The sequence below is a fragment of the Phyllobates terribilis genome, unplaced genomic scaffold (genome assembly GCF_046119375.1).
Source record: "Phyllobates terribilis strain yellow unplaced genomic scaffold, ASM4611937v1 Scaffold_3722__1_contigs__length_71533, whole genome shotgun sequence".
Taxonomy (NCBI): domain Eukaryota; kingdom Metazoa; phylum Chordata; class Amphibia; order Anura; family Dendrobatidae; genus Phyllobates; species Phyllobates terribilis.
In genome coordinates this window covers 5,569-23,828 of record NW_027366475.1, presented here as the reverse complement: position 1 = coordinate 23,828, position 18,260 = coordinate 5,569, and the positions used below count along the sequence as shown (strand labels likewise).

The 18,260-nt window shown below is 45.7% G+C and overlaps 1 protein-coding gene and 1 long non-coding RNA gene across 2 annotated transcripts; one reads left to right on the top strand and one right to left on the bottom strand.

Annotated features, from left to right (window-relative positions):
- Nucleotides 1-956: 956 nt before the first annotated feature.
- LOC141248514 (uncharacterized) lies at nucleotides 957-4,792 on the bottom strand. Its single transcript, XR_012311714.1, has 2 exons — nucleotides 4,559-4,792; nucleotides 957-1,796 (listed from the first exon to the last, which is right to left on the bottom strand). It is a non-coding gene; the product is annotated as an uncharacterized lncRNA (long non-coding RNA).
- On the top strand, nucleotides 4,689-17,650 carry LOC141248513 (gastrula zinc finger protein XlCGF66.1-like). The gene is made up of 6 exons (XM_073669370.1): nucleotides 4,689-4,890; nucleotides 14,434-14,583; nucleotides 14,713-14,814; nucleotides 14,898-15,018; nucleotides 15,102-15,199; nucleotides 17,404-17,650. The coding sequence occupies exons 2-6, from the start codon at nucleotides 14,506-14,508 to the stop codon at nucleotides 17,434-17,436; spliced, it is 432 nt and encodes a 143-aa protein (XP_073525471.1). The 5' UTR covers nucleotides 4,689-4,890; nucleotides 14,434-14,505; the 3' UTR covers nucleotides 17,437-17,650.
- The last annotated feature ends 610 nt before the right edge of the window (nucleotides 17,651-18,260 follow it).

Sequence of the window (18,260 nt, the reverse complement as noted above, 5' to 3'; positions counted from 1 at the left end):
TGAAGCGGAATGCATGCCTTCTAATGCAAGTCACTGGCGGCAAAAACGCAGCACTGCCGCAAAATAGTTGGTAGTGCTGCGTTTTTTTCCCCAGCTTGCGGTACACTGAAGGACCTGCCGTCACATGACTAAATGACGTCAGCGCAGGTCCTTCAGTCCACAGCACGCTGCCGGCAAGTGAAGACTAGGAGAGCGGGGGCCATCAGAAGGTAAGTATAATATTTATTTTTTATTTATTCTTTTTTTCACAGGTTCTATGGTACACAGGTCCGGAGGAGAGTCTCCTGTCCTCCACACCCGGGTACCATCCGCACATAGAAACGCATATTATCCATGTGTGCAAATGTGCTGACACGGATAATATGCGTTTCAATGCAAGTCAATTACAGTAATTACGCTGCATGTCCGCAAAATTAATTGACATGCTGCGTATTTTTCCGCAATGATAATGCGCAGCGGAAATTTCCGCAGCATGTGCACAGCACAGATTATCATTGGGGAACATGGCAGACCTTCTACCAAGCGTTTAAGCATTTCTGCAGAGTTTTTGCTGGTGCTTAAACGCATCGTGGGCACACAGCCTAACAGCGTGTCCCTCCCCCAGCCTGTGTTCATGGACTGTAATGTAATCAGGCCTAGGTCAACATCTCTTGTTGCATCTAGAGGGTGTGAACCCTTCCCCCATCCAGGGGCTGATCCCAGTAGACAGAACAATAGACTCATGTTTGGCCCAGTCAGTTGCGTGGTGCCTCCCGACGCTGGAGGGTCTCAGGCTGCGGCCAGACCCTCGTGGCGTGTGTGGATTGATAGAAGTTACCACGTGGGACTGTGTTGTGTCCTTCATCTGCTGGATCCATTGAACTCATCCAAGGACTATTTCTATATTTTCTCTGGCGGGAGGCGCCCCCGGACTTGTTTCTGCCGTTATATAGAAAAAACGAACCAAATACGGAGAATATGGCAAAGAATCAAAAAACTTTATTGTAAACAATATACAGAAAAGACAAACATGATTAAAAAGGACGACACACAGACAACCAAACTGGGTGACACATATACAACATAATAATAGATGTTACATATCTATTAGGACAAAGTGCAAGAAGTGCTCGAATTCAAGGCATTTATGCACTGGTACAAAATTATGGTATATTTCATCACTATGGATATGTACCACGTGCCATATGGCCTATAGTGCCCTATTAAGAAATGCTAGAGAATTATATTGCACTCTTACCCATATTAGATCAGCACTCAGAATAAACAAGGACCCCAATGCGTGTTTCGCGTGGTATATCCTATGGCTTCCTCGGGGGGATTGTTTAATAGGACCTTCCATGTCTGTTTAAATATACTTTAGGGCCTGCGGTTACGTGACCACAACGGACCAATCATCTCCTGGACCATCAGCGCATGCGCGCTGAACCGCCCGAGCCAGATGCGTCACGCACGGCCATCAAGGTGAACCACGCATGACAGGGAACCAGGACACGTTGCCATGACCCCCGAACATGTGCAGACACCATGCAGATGCCGTGCATGACGCAGAGGCAAGAGGAGGCATAGCACCCACGCGCTCGCCAAAGAGAACACAGCAACGCATTTAGACAAGTATAGTAACGCAACTACTTAATAATGCAAAAATGTGTTAGAGTAAGAAGTATCATCTTCCTATAATTGCAACACGATTCTGTCAGTACAAAAATCTATTTTCTTGGTCCAATTTAATTGTTGCTCGTAGTATCCTCATATTGATTAACCATATGTAGGTGATCCATATAGATGGTGCATATAGACTATGGAGCGGGAAAGTTACAAATGACAAAGAAAACTAATTAAAATCAACACATACAATTGTATAAAAATACCACAAAGAATATATCTATTAAAGAAATGGGTGAAGCTCAGGGCCTCATTAAGGCCATTTGGCGTCATTGTTCCCAGTTCCACTATCCATTTGGTTTCCCCTTGAGCCAGAACTTTTTTACATTTCCACCCCTAATGCCACTATGGATGACATCAATACCACGTACCATAAAGGTTTCAGGATTTCTCCCATGACAGATTTTAAAATGGCGTGCTATCGTCTTTAAGGAGGTTGTGTCGGCCACCGTCCTCGTACCCCATGTCACCTCACACCAGCCCCCTGGATGCCCCTCTACATACCCCATGCCCCTCACACCAGCCACACAGCCCCCTGGATGCCGCTCTACATACCCCATGCCCCCTCACCACCCACACAGCCCCCTGGATGTCCCTCTACATACCCCATGCCTCCTCACCACCCACACAGCCCCCTGGATGTCCCTCTACATACCCCATGCCTCCTCACACCACCCACACAGCCCCCTGGATGTCCCTCTACATACCCCATGCCTCCTCACACCACCCACGCAGCCCCCTGGATGTCCCTCTACATATCCCATGCCTCCTCACACCACCTACACAGCCCCCTGGATGACCCTCTACATATCCCATGCCTCCTCACACAACCCACACAGCCCCCTGGATGTCCCTCTACATATCCCATGCCTCCTCACACCACCCACACAGCCCCCTGGATGTCCCTCTACATACCCCATGCCTCCTCACACCAGCCACACAGCCCCCTGGATGTCCCTCTACACACCCCATGCCTACTCACACTACCCACACAGCCCCCTGGATGTCCCTCTACACACCCCATGCCCCTCACACCAGCCACACAGTCCCCTGGATGTCCCTCTACATATCCCATGCCTACTCACACAAACCACACAGCTCCCTGGATGTCCCTCTACATATCCCATGCCTCCTCACACCAGCCCCCTGGATGCCCCTCTACATACCCCATGCCTCCTCACACCAGCCACGCAGCTCCCTAGATGCCCCTCTACATATCACATGCCCCCTCACACCACCCACACAGACCCCTGGATGCCCCTGTATATATCCCATGCCTCCTAACACCAGCCACACAGCCCCCTGGATGTCCCTCTACATACCCCATGCCTCCTCACATAAGCCACACAGCCCCCTGGATGTCCCTCTACATACCCCATGCCCCCTCACACCAGCCACACGGCCCCCTGGATGTCCCTCTACATACCCCATGCCCCCTCACACCAGCCACACGGCCCCCTGGATGTCTCTCTACATACCCCATGACTCCTCACACCAGCCACACGGCCCCCTGGATGTCCCTCTACATACCCCATGACTCCTCACACCAGCCACACGGCCCCCTGGATGTCCCTCTACATACCCCATGCCTCCTCAAACCAGCCACACAGCCCCCTGGATGTCCCTCTACATACCCCATGCCTCCTCACACCAGCCACACAGCCCCCTGGATGTCCCTCTACATACCCCATGCCTCCTCACACCAGCCACACAGCCCCCTGGATGCCCCTCTACATACCCTATGCCTCCTCACACCAGCCACACAGCCCCCTGGATGTCCCTCTACATACCCCATGCCTCCTCACACCAGCCACACAGCCCCCTGGATGTCCCTCTACATACCCCATGCCTCCTCACACCAGCCACACAGCCCCCTGGATGTCCCTCTACATACCCCATGCCCCCTCACACCAGCCACACAGCCCCCTGGATGTCCCTCTACATACCCCATGCCCATCACACCAGCCACACAGCCCCTTGGATGTCCCTCTACATACCCCATGCCTCCTCACACCAGCCACACAGCCCCCTGGATGTCCCTCTACATACCCCATGCCTCCTCACACCAGCCACACAGCCCCCTGGATGTCCCTCTACATACCCCATGCCTCCTCACACCAGCCACACAGCCCCCTGGATGCCCCTCTACATACCCCATGCCTCCTCACACCAGCCACACAGCCCCCTGGATGCCCCTCTACATACTCCATGCCTCCTCACACCAGCCACGCAGCCCCCTGGATGTCCCTCTACATACCTCATGCCTCCTCACACCCACACAGCCCCCTGGATGTCCCTCTACACACCCCATGCCCCTCACACCAGCCAGGCAGCCCCCTGGATGTCCCTCTACATACCTCATGCCTCCTCACACCAGCCACACAGCCTCCTGAATGCCCCTCTACATACCCCATGCCCCCTCACACCAGCCAGACAGCCCCCTGGATGTCCCTCTACATACCCCATGCCCCTCACACCAGCCACACAGCCCCCTGGATGTCCCTCTACATACCCCATGCCCCTCACACCAGCCACACAGCCCCCTGGATGCCCCTCTACATACCCCATGCCCCCTCACACCAGCCAGACAGCCCCCTGGATGTCCCTCTACATACCCCATGCCCCTCACACCAGCCACACAGCCCCCTGGATGTCCCTCTACATACCCCATGCCTCCTCACACCAGCCACACAGCCCCTGGATGCCCCTCTACATACCCCATGCCCCTCACACCAGCCACACAGCCCCCTGGATGTCCCTCTACATACCCCATGCCTCCTCACACCAGCCACACAGCCCCCTGGATGCCCCTCTACATACCCCATGCCTCTCACACCACCCACACAGCCCCCTTTATGCCTCCACAGCATTTATCCACATGGTCAGTTCCCCCCACCTTAGTCCTCACAGCACAACGCTGAACACGAGCTCCTCATCACCATCCTCCTGTCCCGGCCCAATGTGCACTGCTGCAGCTGCAGGTGGAAGAGTGTCCACTGGACTGAGAAGCCCCGCCCCTTCCGGTGACGTCATGATAGAATGAAATCACTCCTCCCCCTCAAGAGATCAACTCCAAACTAGACGCTACCTGACAACCAGCACAGCAGAGTCCTGCATCCACTGAGGCCCCTGATCATGTGACCCCTGACTCCTCCCCTCCTGTGACCTCATCACAGCTCCTGTGCGCACACAACAGCCATATATGTGGTGGCGGCTCTGCAGGTGGAGGTATGTGGAGACCCCATTACTGGGCGCAGGGGGCATTAACCCCTTCAGCACGGAGACTCTTTGGGGGTCTTGTGTTGTCCCTTTATAAGAATCATAAGGTTTCTGTTCTGTTTCCTGTAATAGATACATACGACCCAACTATGGAGACAAGAAGGGAGGAAACGTATTGTTCTCAGAGTACGGGACCCCCACAGTGTAATGCCCCCATTATGCCCCTTATGCAGGATGTATGATGTCCCCACACAGTGTAATGCCCCCATTATGCCCCTTATGCAGGATGTATGATGCCCCCCCACACAGTGTAATGCCCCCATTATGCCCCTTATGTAGTATGTATGATGCCCACACACCGTGTAATGCCCCCATTATACCCCTTATGCAGGATGTATGATGCCCCCACAGTGTAATGCCCCCATTATGCCCCTTATGCAGTATGTATGATGCCCACCACAGTGTAATGCCCCCATTATGCCCCTTATGCAGGATGTATGATGCCCTACACAGTGTAATGCCCCCATTATGCCCCTTATGCAGGATGTATGATGCCCCCATTATTCCCCTTATGCAGGATGTATGATGCCCACCACAGTGTAATGCCCCCATTATGCCCCTTATGCAGGATGTATGATGCCCCCCCACAGTGTAATGCCCCCATTATGCCCCTTATACAGGATGTATGATGCCCTCACACAGTGTAATGCCCCCATTATGCCCCTTATGTAGTATGTATGATGCCCTCACACAGTGTAATGCCCCCATTATGCCCCTTATGCAGGATGTATGATGCCTCCCACAGTGTAATGCCCCCATTATGCCCCTTATGCAGGATGTATGATGCCCCCACACAGTGTAATGCCCCCATTATGCCCCTTATGCAGTATGTATGATGCCCCCACACAGTGTAATGCCCCCATTATACCCCTTATGCAGTATGTATGATGCCCCTACACAGTGTAATGCCCCCATTATTCCCCTTATGCAGGATGTATGATGCCCCCCCACAGTGTAATGCCCCCATTATGCCCCTTATGCAGGATGTATGATCCCCCCCACAGTGTAATGCCCCCATTATGTCCCTTATGCAGGATGTATGGTGCCCCACACAGTGTAATGCCCCCATTATGCCCCTTATGCAGGATGTATGATGCCCCCCCACAGTGTAATGCCCCCATTATGCCCCTTATGCAGGATGTATGATGCCCCCACACAGTGTAATGCCCCCATTATGCCCTTTATGCAGTATGTTTGATGCCCCCACAGTACCGCCTGAGGTCCTGCAGTTGGAATAATCCCTCTGGAGTTGGTTTTCCCTTTGCCTGCTCCCCTCCATGTAGACCCTCGAGCATGTATACATGCATGTAGGGGAGCAGCCGGCCTTACTAGATATCGAGGCTTTGTACAGTAATATACGGCCTGAGGATGGTATCAGAGGGGTAAGACGTTTCTTTTAATCGAGATCAGTACAGTGTAGCAGACATAATGACTTCATGGAGGATCTTCTAAAATTCACTCTTACTCATAACTTCTTTCTTTTTGACAGGCAGTACTTCCTCCAGCTCAGGGGTACTGCGATGGGGAACCCCTGTGCCCCCTCATGTGCTAACTTATCCCTGGACTGATGGGAGGAAAACATAATATTCTTTGATGATTATAAGTGGTGGCATCCATATACTGGGGTATGGTACAAATATATTGACTACATTTTTATCATCTGGTCGGGGACGAGTGAACAATCTTTTTAATTTGTCGGGGAACTCAACATCAATAGAGTGGGCCTTAGATTTACATCTGAATTTAATTCTAATCATAATTTTTATTTTTATAGCACCAACATATTCCACAGCACTTTACAATTTTAGGGGGGATTTATACAGACAATACAGACTTTACAGAATAAGCATAACTCAGATGTTAAACGGAGTGAGGGTCGCAAGCTTACAGTCTGTAAGGAAATAGGGGAGACATAAAGGTAAAATGTAGATATATTCTATAATACAGCCTTAATATAGTAAATAGGGTAAGTACGTAACACTACATGAACTGGTTGCCAGCCAGTATGTGTACAGTACAGACAGAGGCTAATCAGTGCATGAATGGTATGAGCATGATTTTGAAGAAAATTTTAATATGGGCCAAACTGGGACAGTTAGATAAGTGTGTTGAGGTGATAGGCCAGTCTAAAGAAATGGGTTTTTATGGCTCGCTTAAAACTGTGAGTATTAGGAATTAATTGAATTGTCCTGGGTAGTGCATTCCAAAGAATTGGTGCAGCACGCGAGAAATCTTGGAGGCGGGAGTGGGAGACTCGGATTATGGAAGATTTTAGATTTAAGTCATTGGCAGAATGGAGGGTACGGGAAGGGTGGTAGACTGAGACGAGGGAGGAGATGAAGAGTGGTGCTGAATCGTGGAGCGCTTTGTGGGTGAGAGTGATAAGTTTATATTGAACTCTGTATTGGATGGGCAAGCAGTACAATGACTGGCACAGGGAAGAGGCATTGGTGTAGCGGTTGGAGAAGAATATGATCCTGGCTGTTGCGATCAGGATGGATTGGAGAGGGGAGAGTTTAGAAAGAGGGAGACCGATTAGTAAAGAGTTGCAATAGTCTAGACAAGAATGAATAAGAGCTACAGTAAGAATTTTTGCCGAGTCAAAGGTAAGAAAATATCTGATTCTAGAGATGTTTTTGAGGTGTAGATGACACGAGCGAGTGATTTGATCTGAGGAGTGAAGGAAAGATCTGAATCGAGTATGAACCCAAGACCAACAAGTGGGCTTGTTGCTGGTTGCTGGGGAGTAATGGTGGAGCCACAAACTGAAGTGGCAATATTGGGCGCAAGTAGGATAGTGGAGGGAGGAAATACGAGTAGTTCAGTTTTTGACAGATTCAGTTTTAGATAGAGGGAGGACATAGTGTTAGAGATGGCGGAAAGACAATCACTGGTATTTTGTAATAATGCAGGGGTGAAGTCCGGAGTAGAGGTGTATAATTGGGTGTCATCAGCATAGAGATGGTACTGAAAACTGAATCTGCTGATTGTTTGTCCAATAGAAGCGGTATATAAGGTGAAAAGAAGGGGGCCTAGGACTGATCCTTGAGGAACCCCGACAATAAGGAACCCCGACAATAAGGGGAAGGTGAGAGGAAGAGGAGCCAGCAAAAGACACAGTGAAGGAGCGGTCAGAGAGGTAGATCCACAGTGTCTAATGCTGCAGAGTGATCCAGTAGAATCAGCAGGGAGTATTGACCATTAGATTTGGCTGTTAGGAGATCATTAGAGACTTTAGTGAGTGCAGTTTCAGTAGAATGTAAAGGGTCAAGAAGGGAGTTATCTGAGAGATGGCGTATTAGACAGGAGTGGACCAGGCGTTCCAGGAGTTTAGAGATAAAAGGAAGATTGGAAACAGATCTGTAGTTGGCCGTGCAGTTCTGGTCGAGGGATGGTTTTTTAAGTAATGGATGTATGCTGGCGTGTTTAAAAAAGGAGGGAAAAATACCAGATAAGAGGTAGAGGTTGAATATTTTAGTTAGGTGAGTGGTGACAGCTGGAGAAAGGGACTGAAGGAGATGTGAGGGAATAGGGTCACTGGTGCAGGTGGTAGAGCGAGAGGAAGCAAGGAGCCTTGTCACTTCTTCCATGACTGGTTCGAAGTCAGAAAATGAGCAAGATGCAGTGTGGGAGGGGGGGAGCATGCATAACATTTTGGGATTGGGAGAAAATTTCCTGTCTGATATGATCAAATTTTTCTTTGAAATAATTGGCCAGATCGTCAGCGCAGAGGTCGGTGGTCGGGCCTTGTGCTGTTTGATTAAGGAGAGAGTAAGTGTCAAACAGGTGTTTTGGCTTATTGGGCCTTGAGATGATGAGGTTGTTAAAGTAGGATTGTTTGGAGAGGTGAAGGGCGGAGTTATAGGTTTTAAGCATAAATTTATAATGGATCAAACCTTCGGCCAGATTAGATTTTCTCCACAGCCGTTCGGCACCAGGAGCACCGCTGGAGAAAACGTGTTTGTAGTGTGTGCCAGGGTTATCGCCATCTGTGCCGAGTTGTTCTTTGTGTAGGAGGTGCGGCTTCATCGAGGGCGCATAGCTTTATTTCTTTATAATGCTTTAGTGCAGAGTCGGGACATGAGAGGGAGGAGATTGGGACCAATGATGTTTGCAATGTTTTCATAAATTTCTGGGTGTTAATGGCGCGTATATTTCTATAGGTGTGGAAAGTGGGGGTGTCTTGAGCAGGGTGACAGTTCTTCACAGAGAATGAAAGAAGGTTGTGATCAGAGAGCGGAAGAGGAGCGTTAGAAAAGTCATGTATTAAACAGAGCCGGGCGAAGATAAGGTCAAGAGTATTTCCATCATGTGTAGGAGAATTAGTAAGCTGTGAAAGACCGAAGGAGGAAGTTAGCGATAAAAGATGAGCTGCAGATGGGGAGAATGGATCGCCAATTGGGATGTTAAAGTCTCCTATGATGAGGGTGGGGATGTCATAGGATAGAAAGTTTGAAAGCCAAGTGGCAAAATGATCCACAAACTGACAGGAGGGGCCCGGAGGGCGATAGACAACCAGCACTTGCAGGGAGAAGGGCCGGGAGAGTCTGACTCTGTGGCCCTCAAAAGAAGGGAAGATAAGTGAGGGTACTGAGGATATAACCTGAAAAGTACATTTTGTTTAAAGGACCAGACCAACACCAATTATTACCAGTTGCTGTTCCTGTATGTACTGATCAAGAAAGATTGAAATGGGACCCTAGGGACACTCCTCTACCATAAACCTTCAAGCACTAATAAACTATTGAAGTGTGATAACCACCACCCCCATCTCCATACAAAGAGGAAAACCCAAGGGCCAATTTTTCTGGTTGAGAAAGTACTGCTCGAATGTCACAGATTTTAATATACAGGCAATAGACCTGAACACCAGATTAAGGGATAAAGGGTACTCATGGTACATTTTCGATTCCGCATCATCGTTTGCAGAAAAATGGTAGAGACAGACACTCCACCATACCAATCCAAGAGACCAAGAAGAAGATTGGACTACACGAGTAAGAAAAACTTATGACAATCAGAGTGACTGTATCTTTCATATCCTCAGAAAACACTGGGATATACTTGTGGTCGACCCGGACCTGAGGGTGCTGTGGAATCTACTCCCACAATAACTTTCAGAAAGTTTAGTGCATAGTTTCTTTAAAAACTGCACCCAAGGGGACTTGGCTAGATAGAAGAATCTGTGGTTTCTTTAGTTCTGGAGAATGTTGTACATGTAATTGGATGAGACCATGTAAATCTTTCTCAAGTTCCTCCATGGTTAAAATCTTTTTCCAGTGGGATTATTCCAGCTGTAAAACCTCAGGACTAGTATATATGGCCACATGCACCTGCCCCTAGAATATGTAGACAAGATCAAGAGGGAGTCTAGGAGGAGAGGAGGGGAGCATTTGGGCGATATACGCCATGGTCGGGAGATCCCATTAGTGAGACACATGAACAGTGCACATCGAGGTGAACCCGGAGACCTCTCCTTTTGTATCATTGTGGTGGTTAAACCCAATGTGAGAGGAGGTGATCACAATAGATGTATCCTCTGAAAGGAAAGTGAGTGGATTGTTAGACTGGATTCACCAGCCCCTAAGGAACTCAATGAGCAAATTTCCTATGCCTGTTTTGTGTGACTACAGCCCCATTCTGGATTATATTTTTGGATTTTATGCTCTACCCATTGCTAGTCAGTTCCCTGTGAATGGGGTTCACATATTGTTGTACTTCACCGAGATATCTGAGCTTCTATATCAGAATTATTACTTATCAATTATATTCCACTTATACTATTTCGTCATTAACAAGTGTGGTGATCCTTGTGTATCTCTAATTGTGCAATAGAGGTCAAGTTTGACCATTTAGGAATATACTGTGGGCCACCATCCCATATTTTTTGTAGTGATAAAGTAGATCTACATGCCTATTGCATGATGGGAGGATGTGCAGTACTTGTTTTTAGTCTCCCATGATGCTGATCTCAGAGATAGGATTTTTCTATGTTGGTGGTATGCAATCCAATACCATATGCGATCCGGAGTTGTACGCATGCTTCCGGACATGCACATGCGCAGATAGGAGACCGTGATGCACTCCGGCATGGAACGCACATGTCCGGGAACGTTTGAGCTTTCTGTCCGCCCGTTGTTTTGTGCTGGATTGTGGGGCGTTCTTGAGAATTTATTTTTGTTCCATCTTTCTTTAGTTGATCCCACTGATGGATCAGATAAGTCCTCAGAGAATTATAATTAGAGGAACCCATGGACACATTAGGATTTGTGAAGCTGACCTCCGCTCTCCTCTATTTCCTTTGAATTTATTGTGTGACCTGTATTTCAGAACAGTAGCTCCTGGTTTGTTTCATTTCCATGTGTAAATTGAATTTGACTCGTAGTCTTTGATATCTCTCTCAAACGTAGTTTTTTTGATGTGTGAGATGGCATCCTCCAGACTTTGTAAATTCTTTTGCATATTTTGTTTGTGTTTTGGATCCAAAAAGGCTTCTACACCAGGCGGAATAAGCAAGAAACAAATATCAAACGCAATGTAACTTGGTTATCCTATAAGGGTTTTTTTAAATGTGGCCATACACCCTGTAAAGCATGCAACTATGTTAATAAAACCAACACATTTGAAGAAAACCTAACGGTACAGCAATTTTCAATACACAATTTCATCAATTGTAACACTATAGGGGGTCATTTATTTAATAGAGTGTATAGAGAGTTAACTGCAATACGTGGGATGCACGTCAGGTCCGCTAAAAAATGTATTAGAAGACATTAATCTATTAAGATATTTGGCAGTCGGCACCACACAATCTAAATCACTGAAATATGATACGGGGGCCAATGGTAACTGTGCAACAAAGCACATAAAGAAGTAGGTAGAGAAAAGCTTGCACAGTGAGATAATGCATATCCAAAAATAATAAGAAATACAATAGCAACTTTATTTCATGTAGGGACACACAAGTGGTTAAAAAACATACGACCCATGACGAAGCTACTGTAGTAGCGATACACGTAGGGCATAGATACCTACGGAGGGAGTCCACTGCAGAGAGGTAAGCCCTACGCGTATCGCTACTACAGTAGCTTCGTCAGGGGCTGTATTTCTCTTGCTGATCAAAAAGGTCATAGCATTTGTATAACCCTGAATGCTGAATTCTATTCGTTTGGAAGCAATCATGCTTACTGTGCTAATGACAAATTGTACTAAGTCAGCTGAAAGTTTATTTACAACAGCCCCTGTGATACCAACTATGTAAATAGATTAGCTCAAACAATGATAGGTGATCCCTGCACCCTTACCTCTTTTACCTGGGCTTTATGACCTCACACAGATGTAAATATAAACAGGGGTGTCTGTAGTGCTGTAGACATAATGAAATTTGGGACAGAGAATCACGGAACATCAGAAGGACTTTGGAAGGAGAATGGGAGACATCCTTCAGGAAAGTAGATGGATTGCATGGCATCTAAAGAGACACAGATTTGTATTCTACATGATTCTAGTCTAAGGGTATCAGATCTGCTCCATTAACCATCAGAGAGACAATGGATACTTTTGGGAAGTCCAGGAGAGGACGAAAAAGTCACATGGCCCCATGGATATGCTGTTTTGGTGTTGCTAGGAGGGACCCACTGGTCACCTAGAACCCATGGAGACATTTGGAGTTGCCAGGAGGGACCCACTGGTCGTCTGGTCCCATGGAAACTCTCGGAGAGGCCAGGATGGGACCATCGGGTCTCCTGGTCTTGTACCTCGATGGACTGTTGACTTCCTTAGCTTGCCGCTACCTTCTCTCTGTGGGGGCCCGGGTAGTCGGCCCTGGAAGTCTCCAAAGTCGCAGCTGTTCTATCCCAGAAAGGCAGAGATGGAAGGATGAGACTGTGTAATGTACCATCTTGGGTATTTTCTGGGACTGTTCTGTATGTTTAATGTCCGCTTTATGGTTTCTATAAAGTATTGCCACGCTGTTTTACCCTCACCCTGTGTTGTTTGAGTAGCATTACGCCCACAGAAGACCCCGGGTCTCCACAGTCCCTGACCAGGGTGACTCCATGCGGTGTTCTTCAGACAAGGTGCATTAAATAAACAGTGAGCTGACCTCCCTCTCCATTTTCTCATTATATGCATGTTTTCCTTATAGTGACAAATATTTATTTTTGCTAAAACTGTGATATTTTCACTTTACAACTTTTTTTAAACCTTTTTTATAAACTTTTTAAAATAACTCTCATTAGTGCGATCATACAACACAGAAGCCTTTGATTGCTCAGGTGATGCACTGTACTACTGTAGTGCCGTGTATTATCACTGCCTGTCAGTGTAATACTAACTGCCCCATACACATGAGATAAGTGTTGGCTGAAGGATCATTTGGCACACGGCTATCTCTCCAGACTCCCCCATACACAAATATTCCAGCTTTCCTGTGGTTTGTATGACTGACTGCATCTGTAGGGAGGTCCCCAAATACATTATATAGTCAACCAAAATCAGTGCTTCCATGTAACTTTAGTCTAATGTTTATGGAGGCGTTAAAAAGTAAGTTATGGAACTCTGCCTCTGGCCCGGCCTAATAGACTTTTGTACATTACAGGCCCAGTACTTGGGGGAGGAGGGCATTCAGCCGAACTCTGTCACACTTTATTAGATGCCATGTTTGCTTTTTGCAGGCGCAAGTGGTTAAACTGCCAGGGATTTTATTGCAGCCGCACCTGTGCCATCCCTGAGGTGTACATCTATGTTCTGGTGCCCAAAAGAGTTCATAATATGTTAAAAAATTACACAATGTGTCTTCTGCTTTTTGCATGTTTTTTCTTTTCACAAGAATTGTTGGTGTAAATTTTCTTTTGAAACCTTTTAATATCTGCTTTTTTTCTGGGTTTTTTCTTGTAATATAGGAAAGCCTAAGGCTAGAAATAAAACCCATAATACACTCTACATGTAGACTTTAGTATCAAATAATTTCTCTCCGCAGCATTTGTGCAAGCAAAACAGCTTTTATAAAAGCCTCAAACTTCTGTGTGTGAATCAGACATGAGATCTAACTTGATAGATTACAGCTCGGGGAAGACGGGAAACATTCATACAGACGGCCAGTGGTGATGTAGTCAGTGACGGACTGTCTCCAAATATGGTTTTAGATCCGTAGTAGTAGATGTTTCCTCATCATGAAGTAGTTATTTCTCATGTCACGTGAAATAAATATCTCCTGCATTATTGCTAATGCCAATTCCAGTGATGGAAAATGAGACGAGAATTGGCGTTATGGAAGGTGAGTCTATGAGTAACGTATTCTGCTGCAGACTTCGAGGACGGAATTGCTTGTTGCTATGACCTAAAATATGTAGGTTTTATTACTAGATGTAAAGAAAAAACTAAATAAAAAATAATAAATCTCCTCATATGTTTCCCCTTATTATCTCCAGTAATTGTATTATTACACAGGATTTTTATGATGTTACATCGGCTCATCTTCTTCTCGTTCAGGTCTCTACAACACCGGATCCACTCAGTGAAGATCGTCTATATAAGAAAATTTTCCTGATTTACCTTTCAAAGATGGATATGGACAGGGACAAGATGGTGGAGAGGATATTACACCTCACCCTAGAGATCCTCTTCCGGCTTACTGGAGAGGTGAGAGGTTCTGATGACGTCACATTACATCATTCTTATCTATGGGAATAACAGATGGACAGAACTGGAGAGGTGAGGACTCTGGAAATGTATGTAGTGAGATTTATTAATGTGTCTCTCCATAACCAGAGGTTAATCATGGAGCCTCCACCTCACCCCCTGATACATGAGGACATCAATGACCAGATCCTAGAACTCGCCTACAAGATGATTGAGCTGCTAACTGGAGAGGTGACACTGTTGGGAATGCTGGGACATTATACAGTAACGCTATGAAGGGTTCGAGGGGATGACAGTATCATTGTATGTGTCAGGTTCCTATAAGGTGTCAGGATGTCGCTGTCTATTTCTCCATGGAGGAGTGGGAGTATTTAGAAGGACACAAAGATCTGTACAAGATTATGATGGAGGTTCCCCAGCCCCTCACATCACCAGGTAATAGACAGGACTAAATACACAAGGCCTATAATTATCTGTATGTAAAGAATGAATTCAGTCCCTGTATGTGTTTCCTCCAGATCTATCCAGTAAGAGGACAACACCAGAGAGATGTCCCCTTCCTCTTCTTCCACAGGACTGTAAACAAGAAGATCCCAATGTTCCTCAGGATCATCAGGTAGATGGAGAGAAGGTGTCATGAGATCTCCCCTATGATGTGTAGACGGCTGTAAAAGTCATGTCTTCAGTCTTGTTTTATCCACCATTATTATGTTTTATACTTGTGTAATGAGAATGGTGGAGATGGCAGGATTAGAGCCGATCATACATGTGACTTTTCCAATGATGCTGTTGGCTTCCTAGATCCCTGATATCTTATTGGATGAATCTACCTTCTCTCCCTTCTGTGCTGCTGAATGTGCTCATATGGTCCCTACAAGACCAGGTCCAGTCTTTCTGGCCAAAGTTTGCTTTTTTGATCGATAACATTAAATGTGCAGTGAGGACCAAGTGTGAATTTCTGTACAATAACAATAGTTTCCCTTTATACTTTTCAATTTCTTTTTAAACCAACTAACTTCAAACAGGATCTTGATAAACTACATAAAAAACATTACACCTGTGCCATGATATGTCTTTAAGCTGTGCGTGGCTGATGGCTGTAATATACTTCTATTCACGCCTGCAGGAGATGTGGTGGCATGGCTCGAGCCCTGGTTTCATGGATTCACTCCATGTCATAAATTCCATTATGTTTTCAATCCTAAAGAATTCAGATTCCTGCACAATCTCTCCTGAAATGGAGGCACTAATACTTTCTCTACTCTTCTGGTCAGGACTCATCATACCTCCAATGGTCCACCATAAATGAGTGCAACTCCGGTTTAGTGTTGGATTTCTTCCTTCATACATATTTTGTTGTTGGGGATGTTACATATATTCTTTCTTTTTTTTACAAGTTCATTCTGTATGATAGTCTGATTGTGGTGGGATCGGCCGGCCTCACTTATGTGTCTCTGTAACTCCCTGGTAGTCTTTCAAAAAGTTCTCCATTGCCTCTTCCAAATGCCAGAGATCTAAATTTAAGACCCCTCAGCTCTGCAGTATTGTAAAAAACTTCACTTTAAATGTCTAATATTTCTTCTTGACACTCATGTGACAGAAAATATTGTCCCTTACGATAGTTTAGATGATGAAGAGCCCCCGAGCCCCAGACTCTAATTACCCCAGAGAGGTTTCTCCACTAGTTACTCATTTTTCTCTGATGAAGACTGTTGAGTTTGATCATTTCAGTAGATGTTTTATTGTCTATGCTCAGTTTTTGACTTCAGTAATCCTCTGATTTAACCCCTTCCCGCAGACAGTTTTATGTTCCTAATCGGCCCCATTTTTCAAATTTGACGTGTGTCACTTTATGTAGTGATAATTTTGGAATTCTTCACAAAGGATAATAGGAAACAAATGGACCTTACAAATTATTTTCCAACTTCTCTTGAATCTGACAATCCCCTATATACGGTTGTACACTACTGTCTGGGCACATGGCAGGGTAAGAAGGGAAGGAGCGACATTTAGCTATTAGGAATGCAGATTTTCCTGGAGTAGTTCGCAGACACAATGTATTGGGGGCGCTGTTCATGGTCTACTGGCAGCTCAAAAGATGGCCACCACAAACAGGCTTGTCACTATCTACCCTGTTTACAGATTTCACAAATTACTTTGCTGATCACCCTTTAACCCCTCTACATGGATCTGGCCTTACACAGATACTCCTAGGCTTGGGCCACGGTGTTACCTGCTGTTCTGTGGAGTGAGATGGGAAGCAGAATAGTCAGGTAGCCGGGTCAGAACCAGGAGGGCAGAGAAAGTACAAAATCAGAAGACACAAGAGTAGTCAGTAAACGGGCCGAGGTCACACCAGGAACCAAATACACAAGCCGGGAGCTGATCACAGAGGACTGAACCAGAGGAGAACAAGGCTGGATCTGGCAGCTTCCGGCAATATGCTTCCAGCTTTAGTAGGGTGCGGTGCTTTCCATATGGCTGAAGCAGGGAGCAGATTACTCCAGCTGGACAGCACACACACCCATACTGCCAGACTGGATGGTACTACTGGTCCCAGGCTACCTAATCTTAGTGGCTGGACAGAGCCTGTGCCTTTTACTCCATATTTGGGAGGCAGAATGAACAAACAGTTGAACACCACGCTCCACTGGTTCATCCTATGAGGTTTTCTATTAGATGGTCATTGTCCTGGTGAATAAGTGAATTTTTTTTTATATAACTTGCCTTTATTTACGGACAGTTTAAGTAGAAATGTTCAGAAATATAAAATTCAAGGATTTTTTATTAAAAAATAATAATTGGTTTTATTCTTGGCAGATAACTGTACCCGGAGATCAGAGGGACAGCTGACATCTTCAATTTTCAAATCAGATAATTTTCAGATCCCACAGAATACAATTGAAGTGACTGACGTTTCTCCAGATTTACCATCATCCCTTCCCAGCAAAGATCTGTCATCTGATCCTATGAAACACGTCCTGTCTTCTGATTCATTACCGACTACTAATGAAAATCAAAGTCACAAAATAAGCATTAAAAAACAAACTGCTCCTAATGCAAAGAAGCCATTTTCACATTCAGAATATAGAAATAGTTTTCCTCTCAAAAAGTCTTTTCTTAAACATCAAAAAATTCACACAGTGAAGAATAGATTTTCTTGCTCCAAGTGTGGGAGATGTTTTAATCGGAAATCAAATCTTGTTAGGCATGAGATAACTCCCACAGGAGAGAAGTCATTTTCCTGTTCAGAATGTGGGAAATGTTTTGTACAGAAATCAAACCTTATCGCACATCAGAGAACCCACACAGTGGAGAAGCCATTTTCCTGTTCAGAATGTGGGAAATGTTTTGTACAGAAATCAAATCTTATCAAACATCAGAGAACTCACACAGGAGAGAAACCATTTTCCTGTTCAGAATGTGGGAAATGTTTTGTACAGAAATCAAATCTTATCAAACATCAGAGAACTCACACAGGGGAGAAGCCTTTTTCATGTTTAGATTGTGGGAAATGTTTTGTACAGAAATCCTATCTTATAAGCCATCAGAGAACTCACACAGGGGACAAGCCTTTTCCATGTTCAGAATGTGGGAAATGTTTTACAGAGAAATCAACTCTTATCAAACATCACAAAACTCACACAGGGGAGAAGCCATTTTCATGTTCAGAATGT

Excerpts from the sequence above, each read along its gene's own strand:
- LOC141248513 (XM_073669370.1), top strand. The coding sequence starts at position 14,506 with ATGGATATGGACAGGGACAAGATGGTGGAGAGGATATTACACCTCACC. Across the intron at positions 14,815-14,897 it reads TTGAGCTGCTAACTGGAGAG|GTTCCTATAAGGTGTCAGGA; the intron begins GTGACACTGTTG and ends TGTATGTGTCAG. Across the intron at positions 15,200-17,403 it reads ATGTTCCTCAGGATCATCAG|ATAACTGTACCCGGAGATCA; the intron begins GTAGATGGAGAG and ends TATTCTTGGCAG.